Raw genomic sequence first — 22,783 nt, 5'->3', positions numbered from 1 at the left:
TTGTTCTGGGTATTGCTTCTTTAGCACACTCAATGATAATATTCGTAAAATTGGTTACTATATAGTCGATACTATCATTATTCGTGAAAGAAAAATTCCGTTGATCTATTAATGAAGAGTATTTTTCCCAATCTGCCTTGGATATTTTCCAGTTTTGATTGCTTATTACTGGAACCTTGGTTTTTGCACTTTTTTCAATCAATATCAATGATCTGATACATTTAGGTTTGGTATTGTGGTCCATATGAATTCGGTCGCAAGCGTGGGATGACAAAGGGTAAGATCAATAGCAGAGGTGGTGTTATTGCTTGTTGCGTCCCCAAACTAGAATAAAATATCCTTTCGTTTTTCCTTTAATGAAAATACCCTGTACATAACCGTTTTGCCTTGCCTGTATATATTCCTATTTGTTACGTGTGCGCGCATGAGCCGCAGAAGCGCAATATGTGTACTCGTCGCGCAGAATTCGTGGGATTCTTCGCTTAGAAGCCATCAACTCAACTACGTTGAGAAGTCGCCGTTAACCAATGGCCGATTAGCCTTCGTCGTTCGCATATAGATCTCGATCGATCCACAACGGGTCAAGATGTCGCCGTGCAGTTCGCAACATCGTTATTAACAAGCAGAACGTCAAAGCACCGAACATCAATTAGAAGATTTCGTTGTAACAAAATCGACAAATTCGACAACTTCGTAGAATAGAGCAATCTTCGCCATTGCAACATCGCCTTCGTTGTTAATGGACTTCGAAACAACACGTAAGTTCCTTTGTTTACATTATCCTTCGTAACTTTACCATATTCTAGTAGCCGTCATGCCTACGTCAACCATATTCAATAGAAATTCATTTACTTTGTATTTTTGATAATAAACACGTTTATTTATGTGTCTATATTCTTTCATTCCCAGCATAAACAAGGCCTTGGAAGTAATTCATAATTACAGTCCACTTACAATCAAATTCTTTGTTATCGAAGCCCCCTTGTACGGTACATTGCTAATATTATATCGCGTTTAAAGACCGGTGTTTAGTAAAACCATATTTGCGTCATCTAAGAATTTCTCTATAATTTTGCCTTTCGCGTTTGTGTTCTTGCTTCCCCATAATGGATTGTGGGCATTGAAGTCTCCTACTATAAACTGAGGAGAGGGAATTTGGTTTAGTAGATCTTCTAAGTCGCTTTGTTCTAGCATGTAATCTGGAGGTGTGTAAATATTACATACATTTATTGGTTGCGGAATAGAGATTTGAACTAGTATTGCTTCTATTGGGCTATTTATGTTTATCATTTTGGATTGAATATCGTTTCTAACAAATATGCTGACTCCGCCACTGGCATGTTGATGGATTCGCGGTTTGTTATAACCCATATATCCTTTAATAAATGGTTGAGTGTTTTGTTTTAAATGTGTTTCTTGTAGGCATATTACTTGAGGTTGGTGTTCTGCCAGTAAGAGTTGAATTTCTGGAAGGTGTCTATAGTAACCATTACAGTTTAGTTGCAGAAATTTGGCCATCTTGATGTATATATTTTGTATGTTTTTTATAGTTATAGTGTTAGTAATACTCCGCTTCTGAGTCATTTTCTGTGGAATTGGTATCAGTTGTTTTGTCTTCTTGTACTTTTATTTGATTTTGTAAGATATTAGTGACTTGGGTGAATCGGTATTTGGCTCTTTGATTGTTCAAGGAAGGATAAAGGTCTTTAAGGGTTGAAATTAGGTCGGGGACATTTTTGGAATATTTGTATGCTGTTTCTAAGGGGTTTTCGGAATTTTTAATGTTGATAACAAATTCAGCTAATGTTTCGATGGTAAATTCGTAGGGAAATTCGTTTTCCTGTAGTGCTTTCTTTATTGGCTCTAAGATTGATTCCATTTCTTCTTTTTCCTCCTCGTACGAGCGTTGGCTATTTAGCTTCTTAAGTTTCTTTTCCTTCTTTTTTAGTTTTTTCCGTTCTTTGACTTCTAATGTAATGTTTTCTTTTTCGTTTTGTAGTTTTTCTTCAGGTTTGTGTCTTTTAACGGGAGATTTGACAGGCAGTTGTATAGGGTTTTCATCTGTTGCGTTATTTTCCGTCGATTTACTTTGTTCACTTGTTGATATGTGTGGCCGTGTATTGTTTTGCGTTTCTTCTAGATTTACTGGTGTAGGCAACTTATTGCACTTGGTCGCTGTATGTCCAACTTCTTTACAGTTGAAACATCTAGTAATATCATCTTGAAGGAATATATGATAAGTGTCACCTTCATATGTGATATCTAATGAAGGTGGGATGTTTAAATTTTCTTCTGCGTTGATGTACATAAATCTTCTAAAACTTATAATGTGGGAATATTCAGATTCTTGGAAACCTGCTTTGATTAGATATATTTGCGAAGATGGCACGATTCCTTGTTTTTTAAGTTCTGCTTCGATAACATCATTAGGTATAGTAGGACTAACATTTGATAGCAGAATTTTACGAGTAGGTGTTATTAATCGCCTTAGAGGTATTTCGTGTCCTTTTATAGTAATTTTCTTAAACCTTGAAGTTATTTCATCCACTAGATCTTTACTTGTGAGGAAAATTCCTATCCTTGAATTAAACGGCCTAAATATTTTTTATTACACATTCTTAAAGCGCACACCTTTTATGTTGTAATATCCAAAAAAGTGTACTCCAATAATATGGTATGAAAACTAATCGTTGCCAATCCCCCCTCGCCTCTTTACCTAGCAGAAGTACGCCGCTGAACACAAATTGAAAGTACGTAGATTACTAGAAAATTTTTTATAGTGTTGGATACAAGAAACAGCTTCTTGAAAAAATGTTATAGATAGATTCAGTATTTCAGACACAATTTACACCTTTCATTTACGAGTAGGCACAAATTTCCGTTTTCGAGTGCATGTAATATTTAGTTCAGGATAATTTTGCTTTTAGCCAGTTTATAATGATTTAGTAAGGTTGGCCAAATGCCGCAGTTTGAAAACATTTTCAACATTCCCAGCATTTCACGCCAATTTCCTGAAAGCGCTCCCAAAGTGTATCATCAATATTTCTTGAGTAAATTTTTAGAAAAACCCACGAAATGAAAAATCCTATAAGAAAATGCACCGGATTGGTAGACATAAACCTGGAAACCAAGGTGATGAATTTATCTTGCTGAACGTAACTGTAGCAGCATTAAATTGTAACCACAGCAAAATCTACTAACTCGATTCAGCTCAATGATAAATTGGAATACGCATGGCCGACATGTAGCATTATGGCCACACTGTAGTTTAACGGTACCTTACTACGCACAGTTTAACTCAGGAGGCTAGGTTTTAACAGCTGACAATCCGTATGTGACAGTGTGTTTAGAAACACGTAAAAAAGTGTAAAGAACGTGTTTCGACGGTCTTTGCCCAAAAACAATTAGTTACTCTTTGACAAGTGTTTTCAATTTGCTTTTTAGGAGTATTTTTCGCTGAAATTTCAGGAGAATTTTTTATTTTTTTATATACGTTTAATTCACTTTTTTAGGAATCACTTTCCCTTAAAATTACAGAAAAATCCGCTCATAAATAAGAGAGTTGGGCTGAGCATGCGCAATCTATTATTTTTCAAAAGTTGCACATAATAAATAATGACCCAAAGAGTTAACCGTGGTTTCCAAAAGAGCCAATTTTAATTTTCTCTTATCAATGCATTTAACCGTCTCCTTCTTTCATACTAGTCTGGATGCCAAACTGGGATTTTTGGCTTAACCTGGAAGTGAGGTACCTACGGTGAAGGTTTTTTGACGGTTTTTAGTTCGTAAGGATGTCTACTTTGAGAATCCGTTTGATGCCACTCTGTCACCCTTGAGCATTTTGAGAAATACAAGATAGCGCCCAAAAATGTCTGCAAACAATACAAAAATGATTTTTTTTAAAAATATGGGCATGTAGCACATCGATTTTAGGGTTTTTAAGCCTTCTGAATTTAAATGTTTAGTTAAAAATATGTTTGGGGGAGTTTTAGAGGAGTGAGGGGTGTTTTTGAGGGGTTGGTATATATATTTTTTCAATATTAACGTGTCGTACATCGATTTATATGTTTTATGGATAAGGATCCCGAATTCCTATCAAAATGGAGGTACAGCAAGTTATTCAATGTTAAAAAAGTAGAACGACGCCGACAGACGGCCCGAAAATAACATAAAACGCGCGGTACGCGACGCCGCGCCCGCGCTGCTCAACGACAACATTTTAATAAAAAGATAATAATTATAACAAGTGCGATACGTCTTTTTATAGGTTTTTTGGGGTGGAGATTACAATTTTGATGTCAAAATATGATTTTTGAATAAATCCTAGAAAGATAGCGTCAAAATTTAGAGTTAAAAAGTTTACCATTTACTCCAATACCCTTACTTAAATATCCCCATCCCACATATCCCGTCTTGTAAAAAATATACTATCTAGTTCAATACCCCTACCTAAATATCCCTATTAATTGTTTTTTTATTTTTGGTAGAAATCAAAATTACTGGTTGAGAGGGAAGTATCGTTTGTTGTGTTAGAACATAACGTCTTGCAGAATGTTTTCCTCTACTGGTTCTAGTGGATGATTTAATACTGTAATCGTAGTATTTATCAAAAATTAAAATCACATCTGCTTCTCGTAAATAAGCAACAAATTTATCAACAAAGAGTTTTAAGTAATCAGAAACCAACCCCTTAAAAACACACCCCACTCCTTCAAAACGCCCCCAAACATATTTTTAACTAAAAATTTAAATTCAGAAGGTTTAAAAACCCTAAAATCAATGTGCTACATGCCCATATTGTTAAAAAATTTAATTTTTGTATTTTTTGTAGACATTTTTGAGACATCTTGAATTTCTCAAAATGCTCAAGGGTGACAGAGTGGCATCAATCGGATTCTTAAAATAGTGACCTAAAACCGCAAAAAAATTTTCACCGTAGGTACCTTACTTCCAGCTTTTTCGTCTGGATTCCAGACTATACGAAATGATCGCTAAGTAGCGCAAGTTTCAAGTTTTGGCTAATCAAGAATCAAAATGCAATAAACGTATAAAATTTATAAGTATAATAAACGGCAAAGAAAAAGAGAAGCGATTTGTTGCTATAACTATACACGGAAAAAATCCTTCTTCGGTGCAAGCTTGGAAACCATAACGAACCAAATAGCAAAAGGAGGTTACTATTACCATCGAGATTACCATTGAATAAGCTTATTCAGCTACTACTGAAATATAATCTGCAGATAAATTTCTTTCTTTCTTTCTTTCTTTCTTCATTTTTTCTTTCTTTATTTCTTTATTTATTTTAACTTTTGGAAAATGCTCTAAAAATGAAAACAGATTTTCGTCGAAAGGCGAGTATCTTTAGTGCATTTTCCATGAATTGATCAGTATTTCCCGAAAGGTCATGTAACGGACTATTTATGTGTACAAACGAAAATAGTTATGGCATAAATATTCTTATAAATAAGAAACTTATCATTGCGCAATATGCTTGCCTTGATTAGAAGAATCGGTCAAAAATATCTGTATAAATAAGAAAGTTCGCGCAGTCTGCTCATGCCCACATATGGTTTTTATTATATGTGATATGCGTGTCTTTACTAGAAGCGTCTGTGGATAACATTTCAAAAAAATCTTTATAAATAAGGAAGATGACAGTGAGCAGTTTTCTTGGTTGAGGTGCCAGAGCTATAAGCTACCGAATCAAAAAGGAACGAACTAAATATTTTGAAAACTGTCGTAGTAGTAAAGGCCTTAGACGGACAGACGGACGGACGAACGGAGAAAGTGGGCATAATAGCGCCTCCTAACATGTGCTAAAAAGGATGTAGTTCTAGATGTTAACTTAACTTCATATACACGTTTAGCAATTCACGATTCGGTACTAATAGCGTGTAGAATCTAGATATCTCATAAATTTAATTTGGACTCTCTTAATTTGTTTAAATTGGCGTTTGTAGTATGGAGACCATATGATAGTACAAAATTTTATCTCACATAACATTAAATAAAGTAGTTATTGTTAATTTATTATTAAAGTTTCGTGAATTTCTAATTATAAAACCTGAAATTCTCAAAGAATCATTTGTTATTTTTTGAATATGATTATTAAAACTAATTTATTGTCAAGTAGAACACCCAGAACTCAAATCGTTTCTTTAATTTTTATTCATAGTGTATTTAAAGTTCATAGGTTTAGAACAAAAGTTGAATTAAATTGCTTATGGTATACCATTTTAATATTGTAATCGTACATAGACACAAACTATGAAAGAAGAACTTACAATTGAATTATGCAACCAGATCGTCAGTTGTATTCCATAACAGAATTCTACAGCAACAAAAATTCTATAGGGTTGATTCGTACGTTGCGTAATCTTACATAAAAATTCAAAGTAAGATTGAAACGATGCGTTAGTAAAGCTAAGCACGACTTCAGTAAGTTCTGAAATAGGACGTTAAATAATGACAAATGTTATTAGAAAGTGGAAAATTGGTAGATAAGTGATTTTTGCTACGATTGGGGGTTGCTGGGCAGGTGCAGCCCACTTCCGTTGGGCTGTATGTATCCACTCATAGGTTTCAATATATTTATAGTTATATAGATGTCTAAGTAAGAATTAACATAAAGAAAAGAAACAATTTTTAATATTTATTAGAATATCTATAGAGTATTAAATTTATTATGGTTATTTTCTTTTTCTTTTTTGTTTATTTTTTTATTTTCTTTATTTTTATTAATTACTATCTTCCGTCTCTTCGCATCTATAAATTATTATTGCCATTTATTACAAATGGCACGCCACTAATCAGTTAAACAACCAACTAATTCATATTAAATTAATTAATATAATTTCAATTTTGTACTCGGGACGTATTCTTTCTTTCAATAAAAATTATTGTTAAGTATTAGGGTTACGTGGAAGAGCAGATTATGAAACTTCCTATTCATAAATCTGAACTTCGCCCTATTGAAGGTGACTCTGACGTTAGTTTTTATTTCCTATTTAATAGTCATGAATTCTGTTTATTAGTATGTACAGTATTATCCTTCAATAAATGACCATTATTATTATTATTAATGTATGTATCTGCTTTTCACGGGGCTCATAAAAAATAAAGTTGGTGATGATTTCTATCAAACGAAAGTGTATAAAAGATTATCAGGGTGCTTTGGTAAAGGTCGAACCGTGGATTTTATTTTTTTGTACAGTACATCAGAAAAAAATAAAAACGAATGGAAAATTGCTTGACTTTATAGTTGCTAATAACTCTTAATCCTTATCTGACAGTGTCGTAATCATGTCTGTTTCTGCACATATTTTGATACTTTTATTACGATTCTATATAGTCTTTTTGAATGTTGGGAAACAGCAATTTCTCATACTGTCGTTTTGAACGAGAATCTTTAAATTAAATTGACGTTATTATGATACCTTCATAATCTAACTTGACAACGTATTTTGACTCAAATTTTAACATTCAAATTGCTGCAGATGATTTACCGGGGCAAAAAAATACCACAAGACTAAAATGCGACCTAATCCAATCACATTTCTGGCAACAAACTGCACCCTAGATATGAAAGACACTTTAGTCCCTTGATATACAATTGTCCCCCAGACGTTAATTTAAATGTTTATAGTCATTACAATTAAAAAACTGTGCGTATAGTTTAGACAAGTAACTGTACTTATAATAAGACAGGATAAGTTAGTGTCCTCGAATTAAATGTAGGTACCACCCTGAGAGGAAACAAATTCCAAATTTGCTGCCAGTTTTAAAAACACGCGTTTTTGTTACAATTTTTTTCGAAAACTAAATACGTTAGGATCGAATTAAGGAATGCAGTTTCCAAGTTTAAATGTCAACCGGTTAATTATGAAGTAGACTTATTCTGAATGAAAAATAATAGGATTATATCGCTCATGATCGCGCATTAATTGTTATGAGTCAACGACTGGTAGAATATTTGTAGCCTTGCAAGGCTAAATGTCCCGAAGCCGATTATCACGGATTTATAGTGGCGCATTTGTAGGTGTATTGTTTGCGGCGATTACTCACTGGCGCACCTCTTCCAGAAAGGTAATTAATCAAACTGGTGTGGGCCTTCCTGTTGCAACGTTACGTTAGCGTTACCATGTGCGTCTGTTCTTGGTGAATTTTTAGTAGTACTCGTAGGAGGGCATTATCGATATAATTCAATTAGCCATACAAGCGTAACATGGCATTTGCGTCTATTGTTGCAGTGAACCAAAAAGAACTTTGCACTGTTTCGAATTGAGAAATTTGGTCAGATCGAGACCGTAGATATTTGGTTCAGGCTGTCGCTTTAACCCTCTGGCAGAGAGAGGTTGTGGGCTTTTGTCAGATGTGAACATTCCTATTCTGAGAAAGGCCTTTATCGCGTCTAGTGATCAGTTTATTAAAATATCATGCAAAACTCCTCCATTTATTGTTTGCAATGAAATAAATATGTTGACGTGGACACGGTCATAAAATACACCGGATTTCGGGTTTTTATAAAACAATACATTGTAGCATTCCATCAGCATTGTATATACGTTGTTAAGTCATTCTGCACTAATCATTCCATACCCCTTATAAGTTACTTCTATTTCACCCTTCTTTGTGACCCCTTTCAGTCTTCTGATGGATGGTTCCACCTCACCTCGTGTACGTTTAAAGCTTTTTCTGGACATTCGAAAGTTGGAGTTTTTATTTAATTGCTCCACGGCATAAAGCGCGAACGACGGGGGTAACAAAAAACATTTTAATTGGTATAAACCCTTTTAACATTTTTGAACCGTACTGCTCCATCATTAAGGAGTAGCTGTAGACCTGTCAAAAATGTTGTGATTTACTTGAAAACTTTATTTTCGTTCTGTGCATTGGTTAAATTATAAGGCTGAAATTTTACTGATAGGCCATCCACCATAACCATATGAAGGTCCACCATAACCGAGACCTGTACCGAAAGTTAGGGATGGAGCACCTACAGCATACGGTATTCCTGGCGCATATCCAGTCCACGGTCTATGCAAGATAGGCTGATCGTACTAAAATGGTACTAGTACTTAGCGATTATTGTATCAATTCTGTACTAACCTTGATAAGGTATTGGTAGGAAGTGGCATGACCCAGTGGTGCACCGTAACCCCCGTAACCTCCGTAACCCCCATATATTCCAGGGTACACCCCTGCATGTACGTAAGCAACTAGAAAAATGACGGTGGCCTAAAAATCAACCGTAAATTAAACAACTACACACTGGCACTATTACGTATTTTAGCATTGTGAGATCTGAGACTATACTATAAAACTTAAAGAAGAAGAGATTCATTATATACCCAAAACAATTAGGGGTAAGTGCAGGATGCACCAAGGTCCACGTCAATTTCCCCAAATATGCCTTTGTGTATTATTCACGCTTAGTTAACTATGTAAATTTGGATTCATTAAAAAATTACAATATTCGTAATGCCGCCGAAAAACAAACGACTTTACACAACGCAGACCGTGGCCTAGCCTTTTCCAAATTTCTATAAAATGGTCCCATTAAGGAAACGCCCAATGGAAAAATGCAAATAATGTGTAGGTGACCAGAGAACAACGCCATTTTAAAACAATAACGACCTCTAAACTCGTTAGGATCATAAATTATTCATACGCCCTTTACGTATGTATACCTTTTTTTTATAATTTACTACAGTAACTAACCACACAATTCAAAACCGGTAACATGAGTGCCGACATTGCAAATTCAAGCCGTTTATCGTTTATTCATCGGGTGAACGCATTTGAATTACAAATTATTTTCACTGCTCAATGTGGTAGATCTTTAATTTTTGTAATAACGGTACCAAATGGGTACGTTTTTCACTTTCGATTGCTTCGTGGGAGATCTCGTGGTGTAAATCACAACCTTGTACTGTTTCATAAAACGGAAGTTTAGCCACGATTAATCAACAACTTCGATGTTAAAGTTGGAGGACAAGCCGATAAAGAGAAATTATTGTCAATTATTTATACTGTTAGTTGACCATCGTTTCAACCGTGCTGTATAGGTTGCCTAAGTTGACCGCTTATTAAACAAATATTAGAACCTTTTGGATGTGTGGTACAAACGCTCTTATAATTGATAGTGTGAAAATATTAGCAAGCACCCCCTTGAAAATTTGAGACACCTTGCTTGATTGCAATGATCCAGCAATTACAGTATTTTGAATTTGGCGCAAGCATAATTGCAAGGATGTAAATTTTTTATATTGTCTTGACTACAGAACACGTAGAATGAAGCAAAAATGGCACATTTATTATTTAGCAAACTGTAGCGAATATTCTAAAGCGACATCGGGGGGCCATCAGGTCGCCAGCAATTTGATAAAGGATTAGTCACTGGCGATAAGGAACGAAGAAGCAAATTAAATAGTGTTTAAGTTGAGTTCCTACATCTACGTCTAAGTGAAATTGTGACATTCGCGCTCGCACAAGTGAGTGATAAACAATAATTACCGGTTATGAATCAATTCATAACTAATTAATTGTACATAAATGAATCGCGTAATTAAATATAAGTTAGAATACTTTTTGAGGATTGAATAGGCCAAAGAAAGCGGTTGTTTAGTCGCCTTTTACGACACGCAGCGCCCACTGCGGTAGGGATATTCTTTCCCGACCCTACACGGGAAAATTTATGCACTCGTAGAGGTAACGAGTAACAGTATGAAAAACACCACAGAAAATGACATTATATTGAGTTTATATAATACATGAAATTCTCTTGAAGGTTTCTACGAGATTTCCTTTTGAAGGGATAATAGGAATTTTCCATAATTTTCTTGAAGTTGTCCGCTCTCCGTCTCTTTTTGAAGTGGTCCCGACGTTCTTCAAAACCACACTGAATGTTTTTAAACATTCTAATGTACTTTCATTCACTGGTAATTTTCGTTGATGAAGACAAGTTCAAGAAGATCTCCAAAAGCCCTCCTGAAAATTTTTTATGTAAAACCTGACTTAATTATTGAAATTCGTTTAAAATTACCAACAAATTCTGTTGGAATTCTCCTAAACTTCTTCAGGAAGATATTTTGAAAGCAACTCTCCTGAGGTCCCTTGAAATTCAGTTCCGTTAATCTGCAATGGTAGGACAAAGCTATAATTCTTGCCATAGAAAAAAAATGGCAAAATTAGGTTATTCTTTTAACACTCGTGAAAGGAGTCCAATTCCTTTTAACGGATCATTATGCGGTTACGCGCTGTTTCGATTTGGTATCCGTTATGTATAAAAGGTCGAATCTGCAATGGCAAGGAAAGCTTGAAGCTTAAATGATGAGAAAATTAAGTTATTCTTTTTACCAGCCCCGAAAAGAGTCTAACTTGACTTGATACTGAAGCAAACATTCCAGAAATCCCGATAGACATCGAGGCGCCATGAAAGATCAGTCATCGGAGATAAAGAATAAAGGCAGAGGTGACGTAATCTTTCGTAAAAATACGACGTGATTGTTCGAGAACCTCCTAGAATAGTCGATTGCGTTCGGAAGCATCAGAGATCTTTCGGGAAAGAGTGGGCGTTTGCTATATAAAGTCGAATTGCGTTTTAGTCAGTTCTAATTTCAACGCCGAAGTAATAAATAGAACGCGCTGTTATACATTGTGTATATGTGAGTGATAAATAACATGTTTTACTGTTATAAATGAATTCGTTTCAAGACTGTCATAAATTCAACTATTTGTTAATAAATAAACTGTTTCGGTAAACTTAGTCCATCGTCAGACTTTGCGAAATCGATAACCTACTAGAAGAATATATAATTATAAGATTACGGCAACACGCAATCGTTTTTATTCATAAATAATTATTTATTCTATGGTGCCTGCAATCATCAAAAGGAGGACGGAAAGAAAATCTCAAAGAAGAATTTTGTTCGTCTAATATAAGTTATATCTAAAAAAAGGTGCAAGAGACCTTTTATTAGCAGTCACGTGTCTACTTTTTCTGTCCTCACCCACACATTGATATGTAAGATACTACCAAAACGAGTATTTACAACGTGACCGAGAACAGATAATTTTCATTCATTGAATTTGTATAACCGAAACCTCAGTTTCGAATAACGTATATAATCAGTTTAACGTCGATTCCGCCTCATTGCAAGGGAAACCTTAATTGAAGCTGAAACGCAACGTGATTTCCTGTGCCCCATAATCTTGCACAGATTGTCTTTGCGTACGGTTCCTCGTGATTTGTGTGCGTATCGCATTCGGATTAGACAACCACAGGTTAATTGTACGGTTGCTAACACCACAGACAATGCGGCTTGGTCTAACACGTTATTTACTAGTAGTAAACACGGTTTTTGTACAAGAAAATGTTCAAAATTCATGGATGAAGGGCAAAGAGAAATTGAAGATATATAGATTCAGGATACAGGATTCAGTGTTTTGGGTTTTAATGAAAGATTCGAAGTATTTGTGCAACCCTTTAACTCATTACCCTACTAAAGATATACTAAATTTCTTTCAGACCGTGAGTTTGTGTAAATTTCCGGTAATGTGAACTTGGTTTTCCATTTAAAGAATGTTGCAATATTCTAATTAGAATTTTGAAGGCAGACCAACATTGTGTCAAACGTAATTGTATTCATCTTTTTCACAATTCCGTCTATACCTAACTTGCGAACTTGGCCCTTCATTACATATTGTTGTCTCATGCCACAAATTCGTCATTTTAATATTTCCCTTAAAAATTACCTCACATTCAGCGCTCATAAACTTGCTCTAAAAAATTGTCTCAAATATTTCCTTTGGAACGTACGCTTCATGTACAGGGTGTAAACCGAAAAGTGGAATATATAGGCGTTTAACATGGGAAATTACTTTTTTCTATTTCGGTGTTACAATGAGGATTTTGTGCAACTGTTTTCGGCAAAAACAGTGTTTCAATGAGTTGCATTGTAACATTGTTTTTGGTAACTTTTGATCTCTAAGTTGGCAGTTCGCCAAGACGTCAACGTCAAATCATCAGATGGGAAATCAAATTACGTAAAATTTATGTGTTTTCCTTGATTTTTGGTACACGAAGAACTTAATACATTCCAAATCAGCAGTTTACACATCCACCATAAATAAATTTATCCACGACTAAAAAATTACATATTCACGGAATTTAAAGTTTCCAAATGTCAGTGTTGTGTTTATCTACGCTGCCAACTTAAAATTTGTCAACGTAAATGGTGTTGCCAAGACATATTAATTTTAAAGTTTAAAGTTTTTGATAAATACTTTTTAATTACATTAAAGACCCGAAATAGAAAAAATAGTATGAAAAACACGTGTTACAATGCTTTATTACGCAAAAATACTTCAAATAAAAGTTATAGAGATATAAATTCTGCATCTAAATCATGTGAAACGATTATTCTACCTCTTCTTGTACGCTAAAAAATTAATTATAAAGATTCTGTGTTCACGAGTTTTTAGTCTAAGTAGCCATGGATTATGATAAAAGAAAAACATAGTGTTCTAGACTCAAATCAGGAATTTAGATCCTAAATGTGCAATGCTTTTTCTAAGATTGGAAAGTTCATTAAGGTTCAACCCGGGGTTCAACACTAATCTTCATAACTAACTTTCCTTAGATTCAATAAGTATTCGAAATTTTGATAGAAAAGGGATCTGTTGAGATATTAAACTTCGTAAACTTCTTCAAGATTAACTTTGGCATTTCTCAGCGGTAATAATAGTAAAATTTTTCTATAGAAGAAACGAAGAACGATTTTCTTAATTTTTTGTTTTAACACACAGAAACAGAAATCCCAGCGAACACAGTTACGTTTAAAAAACGTTTTTAAAGCGCTTTAAAAGGATAAATTTGGTATTCGTCGAAAGGTAGGTTTTGGCTTATAGCGACGTCGGAAGTACTCAGTTTTTACACAAGGGGGGCCGCGCCCCCTCTAAGAATGAGTAGATAAATCACTCAAAAGCGACATCTTCTACTGCATGTGCATGCAGAAATTACAAAAAAGTGTAGAAGTAGAGGATATATTGAAAGTATTTGCCAGCAAAACTGCGGAAAAGCAGAAAATTTTTGAAAATATTTAATTTTTTATACTTATGCTTCTCTTTACAATGACCAATAGTGCAATAAATAGGAACAAAATTTTTGTAACTTCTGTATGTTCTAGTTCTTCACTATTTTTTAAATAAAATATTAATGATCTATGGCTATGGTTTTTTTCAATCGAATCAAGTATCTCTGAGTTGCTCAGTTGCATATATAACTAGACATCCTCCGACACTTTTTTAAATTTTTTAAATTTTTTTCAAACCTTTTCTTTCAAAAATATATTATTTGATTGATTAAATAAACAGGTTTCAGGGTCACTTAAAAAACCCACTGCTTTGCATTAATTCGTACACAATTTTGCATGGGAGGAACCTTTCAGACTCCATGGGCGCTGATTTTTGCCCCCCCAACCGTTATTCACTTCCGACGTCGCTGTTGGCTTACAGCGCATTTACTAAAAATACACGATTGACGTCATTGAATTAAAAGGTGCCTGAATAATGCGATTTTGTTCTAGATTCAATAATAAAGTGGTTACAGGAAATTGAAGGAATCGGACATTTTCAGTTTTTCTCTCTAGGGAAAGAACAAAAGTCTGCAACCAATTTCTAGCAACAGTAATGGAATAAGCATGAAAACAGAGGTCGCGAGTACCTAAGCCGTTTTCGTTTATACGCACTAATAAGAATTTTACGCATTTAATCCCATCGAATTGTTTATAATTATTCGTCGACTGGATCGAGGATTGAGAAACGCCAACTATCTCTTCGAATCGCCTTGACATTGGAGACTCCGGGGAAAATTGTGAGGATAAGGAATCATTGGGAATCATAGCACTGACAATCTTACTGATTTTGTACAAAATTTTTTCGATTCGTTAGGTATATCGTAAAAACTTATTTTCAATTATCGAAAAAAAAAAAACAAATGGTCCTTCGCGAATATGTCGAGTTTATATTTGCCCTGTCTTGAACTTGTTCACATAAATATGCACGACGATATAATGGGTTTGTTCCTCATTCGGAACTAAATAATTGTTCTTTTTACAGTACTGAACGATAGAATGTTTGTGCTGCGTCATGTTTTACAGGACGCGACTTAAGGATTAAGTTTTTTTTTAATTCAATTACGCTACCCGAAGCCCGGATTTCTTGTTTGCATTCTATTGTTTTCTCCTAGTTTTGTAAACAAAGGACCTAAGGGGGATCGCGATACTCGAAACGTTATATTTTGTGCGCTTCCACCAAAAAAAGCACTAATTTTTTTCTCAAAATTGAACTTCGGTAACTGGCTTCTACTACAACGCGAATAATCTGTGTTCACCCCAACGACCAACACGCGAAATTTTCCCGAATCTTTTCCAGAACTAAACCCCCTCCCCCACTAACATTTTTTTTATTAACCACACGTTTACCATGTTTTTAAAGTGCCAATTGGAAATATTCTCATCGACAGCCTCCTAATGCGTTAAAAATGTTCCTTATGCAGATTTCCCATGGCCAGAAAGTGCAATACTGCTACTGTTGCAATTGGAATTAAAAACCCTATGAACCTGAGATAAACCCTCGCTATCCAGTCGCCGTAAAATCCCTAAGCAATTAACAAACAAAAGGGCCATTCAAAAAAAACAATATCATTTCATCCTTTTTATGGATAACTAGATTGAAATTAAATTAATTAAAAAATCTTATTTATTTTTGTCTCATTAAGAACTTTTGTAGAGATATTAATAAGCTGCCATATGATGTAATAATATACAGAGTGTTCCATATAACATGTTTGCTATTACCTGACAGATCTGCTTTGTTTTTAAGTATAGTGTTTTGGATTAAGTAGAAAATAAATCGTAAAGTCAATTTGCATGCGAAATTCTAGTTACTTATTGTCTATTTTACATTTTAGATAATTATACAAAAGGCACGTTTCATTTTAAGTAGGTTCTCGATGAATGTCGTATTTTGAATTGTATTTTAACCACCTCTTCCGATTGTAGTGTTAAGATTGCAAGGAAAAAACTCCCATAATACATTTGTTAAAATTTTGAGATAAACATGTCAATTTACAGATAAAAAATAACTTGTATGTCCCTTCAACACTTCCGTAAATTTTAACACCTTCCGAACGAAACATCAATCAGCACACGAAAGACACTGTCCGATTAACCAGGTCTTTATTTGCAATAATATGAAAGTGATCTGGATCAACTGGTGGGGAGGTTAAATAAACATATTTATAATTATCCTTTATTTATTAACAATGTATCATCTCATAAAAAATAAATAAATATTTTTGAATTAGAGAATAGGTACGAATTTACCAGGACTTGACGAGTCCTCCCAATCCGTAACCGTGAGCGCCGTATCCCAAACCGTACGAGGCGGCGGCGTAGGGGAGTGCCGGGGCGGCATGGTACGAGAGGGCGGGGGCGGCGTGCACAATTGGAGCAGCCTTGATGATGGGTGCGGGTGCGGCGTAGGAGATTGCTGGGGCGGCGTGGATGGCGTGGGCGTACGGGGCGGCGTAGGAGGCGACTGGGGCGGCGTAGGCGGCGTGGGCTACTGGGGCGACGGCTTTAACGGCGACGGGGTGGGAGATCTGAAAGAAGAGTATCGTGAGTTTTCCGGGGTGCGTGCTGTTTACGCGTTACCTTTACGGAGCTTTGGTAAGAGGTAGCGTGGGCCAATGGAGCAGCGTAGGCAGCGTGAGCTACTGGGGCGGCATAGGCGGCGTGAGCCACTGGGGCGGCATAGGCGGCGTGAGCCACTGGGGCGGCGTACGCGGCGGTGGCGATAGGTGCGGCATATGCGGCATGTGCAACAGGAGCGGCATAAGCGGCGTGGGCCAAAGGCGCCGAGTAGAGTTCGGGAGCATAGCCAGCGCTAGCGGCGGCGACGAAGACGGCGAGGATGATCTGTAAATGTTGAAGGTATGTAAAGTAAGCGTTACATTGGCAATTAAAACTTACGAATTTGAACATGTTGTTGCTGTGTACTACGCTGCAAGTGTACGAATGCTGTTTGGGGCTGACAATTTGGTTTATATACCTCTCAGTTAAGATCACAAAGGGGCAGAGCCCCGTGTTCTGGGTCAGGGGCATGATGTAGCAAGGTCCTCATTTCACTTTCGTTTAACGTACCGGTAAATTACAATGATTTAGAGCATCGGCTAATACTTCTGGTAGTGGAGACCTAGCCTACGCATATTTTTTTAATTTAATAGTAACAACTTGTACAAACTTATTAGAGTATCTATCAAAACTAGTGAGAGTGAATTTTTTTATTTACTTTGTTAAATGTCTACATCTACTCTAAGTAGCACACCGAAGGGGACTTATAAAGTATCTCAACCTGAAAATGAATTTTTTACTTATTCTTTGTGCGGCAATTACTATTGCGACAAATTTTCCTGCAAAACTGTCCAAAAAGCCATAAATATTCAAGTAGCACAATAGGTGTGCAAATATTGCCGAGAATAGTAAATCACTTCCCCATTGCATCGATACATCCCACTTTACACGATACCGTGCACCTGAAGAAGGTTGATTTTTTTCATACCACCAATAGCCGTGGGACAATTGGTATTGAACAATTTTGCTTATTTGTCCAATTTACGCATTCCGTACATTGACAACTATTGCAAGGATACCTCCTAAAGCAACAAAACTTGTACGTTTATTTATAGAATTTTTTTCTTTATAATTGCATTTGCTCCAGTTTCGTGCAGTTTTGCCATTTTAGACATGTCGCTGGCTCGAAATCCTGTACATGACGAAATAGTACAAAATTTCATTACTTTTAATTACGCGTTAATGTAAGCAAAAATATGTTTAATGGGAGTTGAACTGGATTAAGAATGATCTGTCATGAAACGAAGGTGACTGTATTGCTATGACCCACATTTTTTTAATTTAAGTCAATGGACCTAAGAAGTTAGTATACGAAGAGGGACAACACCTTTCAGTGGAAAAAAATTAATGCATGCATAATTTGGATGTTTTTTCAGTGTGAAAAAACTGGCCGAAGAGTGGTACCGGACTCCCTCCATTGGGATGTAAGACAAATTTTGCCACAATTTCATAATCTCACATAAATTTACATAATTAGATACAGAGATTTATCATATAAGGCGGTGCATTAAAGGTCAATTTTGACCGATAAGATCAGAATTTGGCATCGCGTGTAGGTTAATTGAGCCAATTCCGAGTGTAGCAAAATGCGTGTAGCAAAAATGTTAGATACCGAAGTGTTTCCGATGATGCAAGGAAAATGTCATCGTGTTTCATTCCTCCGACATCTCTGACTACATGCTCAGGCTTGCCGGAGCCTCTTTATCTAGAAAACGGGAATGTAAGGATAGGTAAAGTGAGGGATGGGAACGGAAGGAACGGAGTTAGGGCGCTGAGGGGGAGAGTACTGCTCCAGCATTCGCTTCTTAGATTTCAACATAACGCTAACACTATGCGAAGCTACGTATGCCTGAGGAAAACCCTCTGACAAAACCCCAGATAGAGCAGTCGGCAGCGGGATTCGAAACAACTTGCTTGCCGTTAAGTTATTTGTGCCCCATCCAACACCACTTGGGTCGTCAGAGCACGGACCAATTCAATTGCAGTCGTCGAAGGACCTGATGAGATCTTGACCTTTCGACGTTTTTATCGAAATCGGTCCACTATAAACAATTTCTCGAAGATTTTAAAGAGTTGCCTACATGAGTGCATATTATACTCATAGAAAATTTAATTTGTGAAGTGTGTTTTTGCCAATACAACAATAAAACAGTGTTTATTAAATAATTATAATCCTTTGTGCATTAAAACGAAACTTTACTAAATTAATGTCTTCTCGGTTAATAATTTTCCAGAAATATCGCAAATTGCATCCGCAGCGAAGGAAACTCTGTTTCCCTGCAAATCGAGAACGGTATATGAAGAAGCTTACAATGCATACAAGAAATGGTGCGTAAAGAGAAATGTAAAAAAAAACCGTTGAAGATACAATTCTGGCTTACTTTACGACCGATCTCGCGTCGTATAAAGCATCAAGCTTATGGATTAAATACTCCATGCTAGTTAACGTCACACAACAGATTTTTTATCAATTATCAGAAAGGAAAATGCACGGTTCAACCTGTAGGGGTTCACAAAGTTGGTGGTGTTCCGCCTTCCTAGTGTGGTGGCCAAATTCTTGAATTTAACAAATGCTTCTTCCTACACTAGCCATTCTTTTCGAAGAACGTCTGCAAGTCTTCTGGCAAATGCAGGTGGAAGTATGACTGACATCGTGCGCCATGGAGGATGTCAACGTTGCGACGAAAATCCTTGACGGAGCGGGTCCTTCATATCATCATAAAGAAATCGAAGAAAGACATCAAATGAGTGGACAACTCATTATAAAGAACAATGTGGATTGGGTGATTAATATTAACAATTACTACTCGAATAAGCCTCGAAGTAGGTGTTTCTTCAGAAGTTTCGCATTTATATTTATTTTGTTATGTTTAAATAAATTATTTTGACAACCGACCACGTGACATTTGTTTATGGCCGCCGTCCATAAAGAGCCACTTTATGGCCGCAAAAAGATATCATAAAGTATAGATTATTATACAATCGGACATAAAGTAGTCTTAAAGCATTGCAATGTCATAAGGGGCGGTTTTTAAGAGTTGGAAAGTTACAAAATGAAATTAATAATATTTTAAGCCATTTTTGTAATTAAAACAGTGTGATAAGTTATTAATTTTTTGAGGGTAAATACTTTTTCTTTAATTCTACTACACCAGGGATTGAATTTTAATGGTTGAAATATTCTAAAATAATTTTCCAACGCATCTAACTTGCATTACTCAACTCATTTGCACCAAATATGACTCACATTATTAAGCTTTAATACAGAGTTATATTTTGGGGTAGTTTGCACTCCTTAAAAATGAAAAGCGCCCATCGGAGTAGATCCATTTTGAAAAAATTGGTTTTGTACTATGTTCAGCTTTGTTTCTTAGACTATGAATTGAATTGTGGTAGGAAATTGAAAACGTGATTCGTAATTAGAGGAACCATTTTGATCCAGGGTGAATAGACCTATATGGGTTTTATAAGTGTGCATCTTTTTTCGTTTGCCAATTAAAAATTAAGAAATTGCAGGGTGCAATGTCAAATTTTGTTTATCAAATCAACCTAATCAAGTCTCTTAGGACTAAGAAATATAATTTTGATTTCAATTAGAAGTGGGGACGTCGATAATCATAATTCATCACAAAAAAGTATTGATTAACCCTACTCGGGACTTGATGGGGGTTGATAAAAAATACTACTTCGTTATCTGGATTATTCAGGGGGTAGGCAGCTTTGATTTAATTAGTGACCTAGTTTAGGAAATCTCAATGTAAAACTTTGAAAACGTTGGCCACGGGCTTTGGTATACCGGGCGATCAAAAATGAGTTGCTGCAAGTCGCCTTTGGAAGTTCTATAGTACGATTTCCCATGTAAATAAAAATTCCAGGCTATATGTATAATATTTTTGTATGAAAAAAATTAGTTACCGGGCGAAACCGGGTTTTTCAGGCAGGTGAAATGAATAGAAATTGGGAAAAAATAATTAAAACAGCTGAATTTTTCCACGGGTGAAATGACGGGGGTTGAAAGAGGTGGAAAGTGGTGTTTTGAGAATTGTGGCAAAACTATTAATTTTAGACGAAAATCTTCAATGCAAAAGTTATAGAGATTAAAAAAATTACCAACTTTTGTATTTGCACTATTTTCACATAAGCTCCAATTTTCCTAGAAAAACCAGAAAAACTGTTTTGTTCGTTTTTTATTCTTATTTTTTCGAAAAAAAGTCGTAGCGGTTTGAAATTTGGATGAAACATAGCTTGTTTCATGATAAAAAGAAGATAATTTTTTGGGCCCGTAAAGTTGAACCGTTTCCAAGATCTCACGATTTCTGAAAAAAACCACCTCTTTTTCAAGGAGATGAAAAATCTATTTTTTTCATCGTACAGAGGTGCGCGGGGTAGCAAAATTTTCAGGAAGACTTATATTTTAATAAACCAAAATAAAAAAATATTATTCCTATAGCAAAAATTCGAGAAAATCGCCAAAAACCGGAAAAACAGTTTTAAGATATACACGGTTTTTGACATGATAAATCAACATGTTGGATGTTAATAAAGATTTTTTCGAAATCTCTCTTCTTCCTCCTCTTTAATGTTTGCCTAAATATTCTCTTTTGTTATCTTATGCTCAACTGTTTTAGTTAAAACATCTTCATTAATTCTTTTTTCCGCATTTTTACCGCAATAAAAGCAATTCGAAATAAAATCGAATTATGTATCGTGCTTCCTGATTCTTGAACAATTTATTTTTGTTCACTGACTCTTCTTCCTGCTTATTTTATAGCTGATGCAATTGCGTTGGGCCTGTTGATAAACTTGCAAAATCTGCAATAAGAACGTTGGTTTTACCGGCCAATAGCAAATGATTTGAGATGTCAAACCTGCAGGAATAAACATTATGAGGATTTTATTCATAATTTCTGTAAATTAACGATCAACAGGCCCAACTTAATCCCATCAGCTGCAAAACAGGCAGGAAGAAGAGTTAGTGAACAAAAACAAATTGTTCAGGAAGTAAAAGAATTCGATTTTACTTCGAATTGCTTTTATTGCAGTAAAAATGCGCAGAAAAATGAAATAATAAAGATGTTTTAATTAAGGCAGTTGGGCACTGGGAAACAAAAGAAAATATTTTAGCAACATTAAAGAGGAGAGAGAAGACAGATTTCCAAAACTTTTTATTAACGCGGATCCAACACGTTAATTTATTTGCAAAAAAGCCTATTTATCTACTGTCAAAAACTGTGTATCTTAAAACTGTTCCCCCCGTTTTTTGCCGCTTTTCTTGAAATTTTTCTATTGGAATAATATTTTTTATTTTTGATTATTAAAATGTAAATCGTTACGAAAATTTTGCTACCCCGCGCACCTCTGTACGTTGAAAAAAAATAGATTTTTCATCCCCTTGAAAAAGAGGTGATTTTTTACCGAAATTGTTAGATCTTGGAAACGGTTAAACGTTATGGGCCCAAACAATTATCTTCCATTTTATCATAAAACAGGCTATGTTACCTCCAAATTTCAAACCCCTACGACATTTTTTCGCAAAAATAAGAATAAAAAACGAAAAAAACAGTTTTTCCGGTTTTTCTAGGAAAATTGGAGGTTATGTGAAAATAGTGCAGATACAAAAGTTGCTCATTTTTTTAATATCTATAACTTTTACAGTAACATTTTCGCCTAAAATCAATAGTTTTGCCACAATTTGCATTTTAGAGATGCCCCTCCAGAAGGTCTTAAGTTGTTCTGTACTACTCCGGTAATTACCTTACGAATTAGCAAAACTGCACCTAATTCGAAGTAGCCGGCAGAACGCTCGAAATTAGTCTAAGGAAATTCCCATCTCTGCCACAGATGAAAATTCTTGCTTCAGTCCAGGTTCGAACACCTGACCTTCCGGCTATGTAGCCCAAGTTACTACCACTGTTAATTTAGGAGGTCCCTATTTAGGGGTAGGTTTCTTGTTTACTGTAATTTGCGCATACGAGATGCGTTTCATTATGGAGATACGTAGTAATTTCGTTGTTCACTTACATTCAATTACATTATAAGGGATTGCAATTTGTGCAATATTGAGTTAATATTATTTTGTGGAATTT

General features: G+C 35.4%; 2 protein-coding genes across 2 annotated transcripts; both read right to left on the bottom strand.

Moving 5' to 3' along the window:
* Positions 1–8,892: 8,892 nt before the first annotated feature.
* Positions 8,893–9,337, bottom strand: LOC116173227 (glycine-rich protein-like). The gene is made up of 3 exons (XM_031490573.1): positions 9,284–9,337; positions 9,109–9,237; positions 8,893–9,059 (listed from the first exon to the last, which is right to left on the bottom strand). Exons 1-3 carry the CDS (start codon positions 9,293–9,295, stop codon positions 8,901–8,903), a joined length of 300 nt encoding a protein of 99 aa, XP_031346433.1. The 5' UTR covers positions 9,296–9,337; the 3' UTR covers positions 8,893–8,900.
* A 6,978-nt stretch (positions 9,338–16,315) lies between these two features.
* On the bottom strand, positions 16,316–17,091 carry LOC116174906 (cuticle protein 12.5-like). Its single transcript, XM_031492930.1, has 3 exons — positions 17,037–17,091; positions 16,719–16,982; positions 16,316–16,666 (listed from the first exon to the last, which is right to left on the bottom strand). Exons 1-3 carry the CDS (start codon positions 17,046–17,048, stop codon positions 16,385–16,387), a joined length of 558 nt encoding a protein of 185 aa, XP_031348790.1. The 5' UTR covers positions 17,049–17,091; the 3' UTR covers positions 16,316–16,384.
* Between the last annotated feature and the right edge of the window lie 5,692 nt (positions 17,092–22,783).

The sequence above is a fragment of the Photinus pyralis genome, unplaced genomic scaffold (assembly GCF_008802855.1).
Source record: "Photinus pyralis isolate 1611_PpyrPB1 unplaced genomic scaffold, Ppyr1.3 Ppyr1.4_LG6, whole genome shotgun sequence".
In the NCBI taxonomy this organism is placed as follows: domain Eukaryota; kingdom Metazoa; phylum Arthropoda; class Insecta; order Coleoptera; family Lampyridae; genus Photinus; species Photinus pyralis.
The sequence above is the reverse complement of the archived record's forward strand: the minus strand, read 5'-3'. Positions and strand labels throughout refer to the sequence as shown.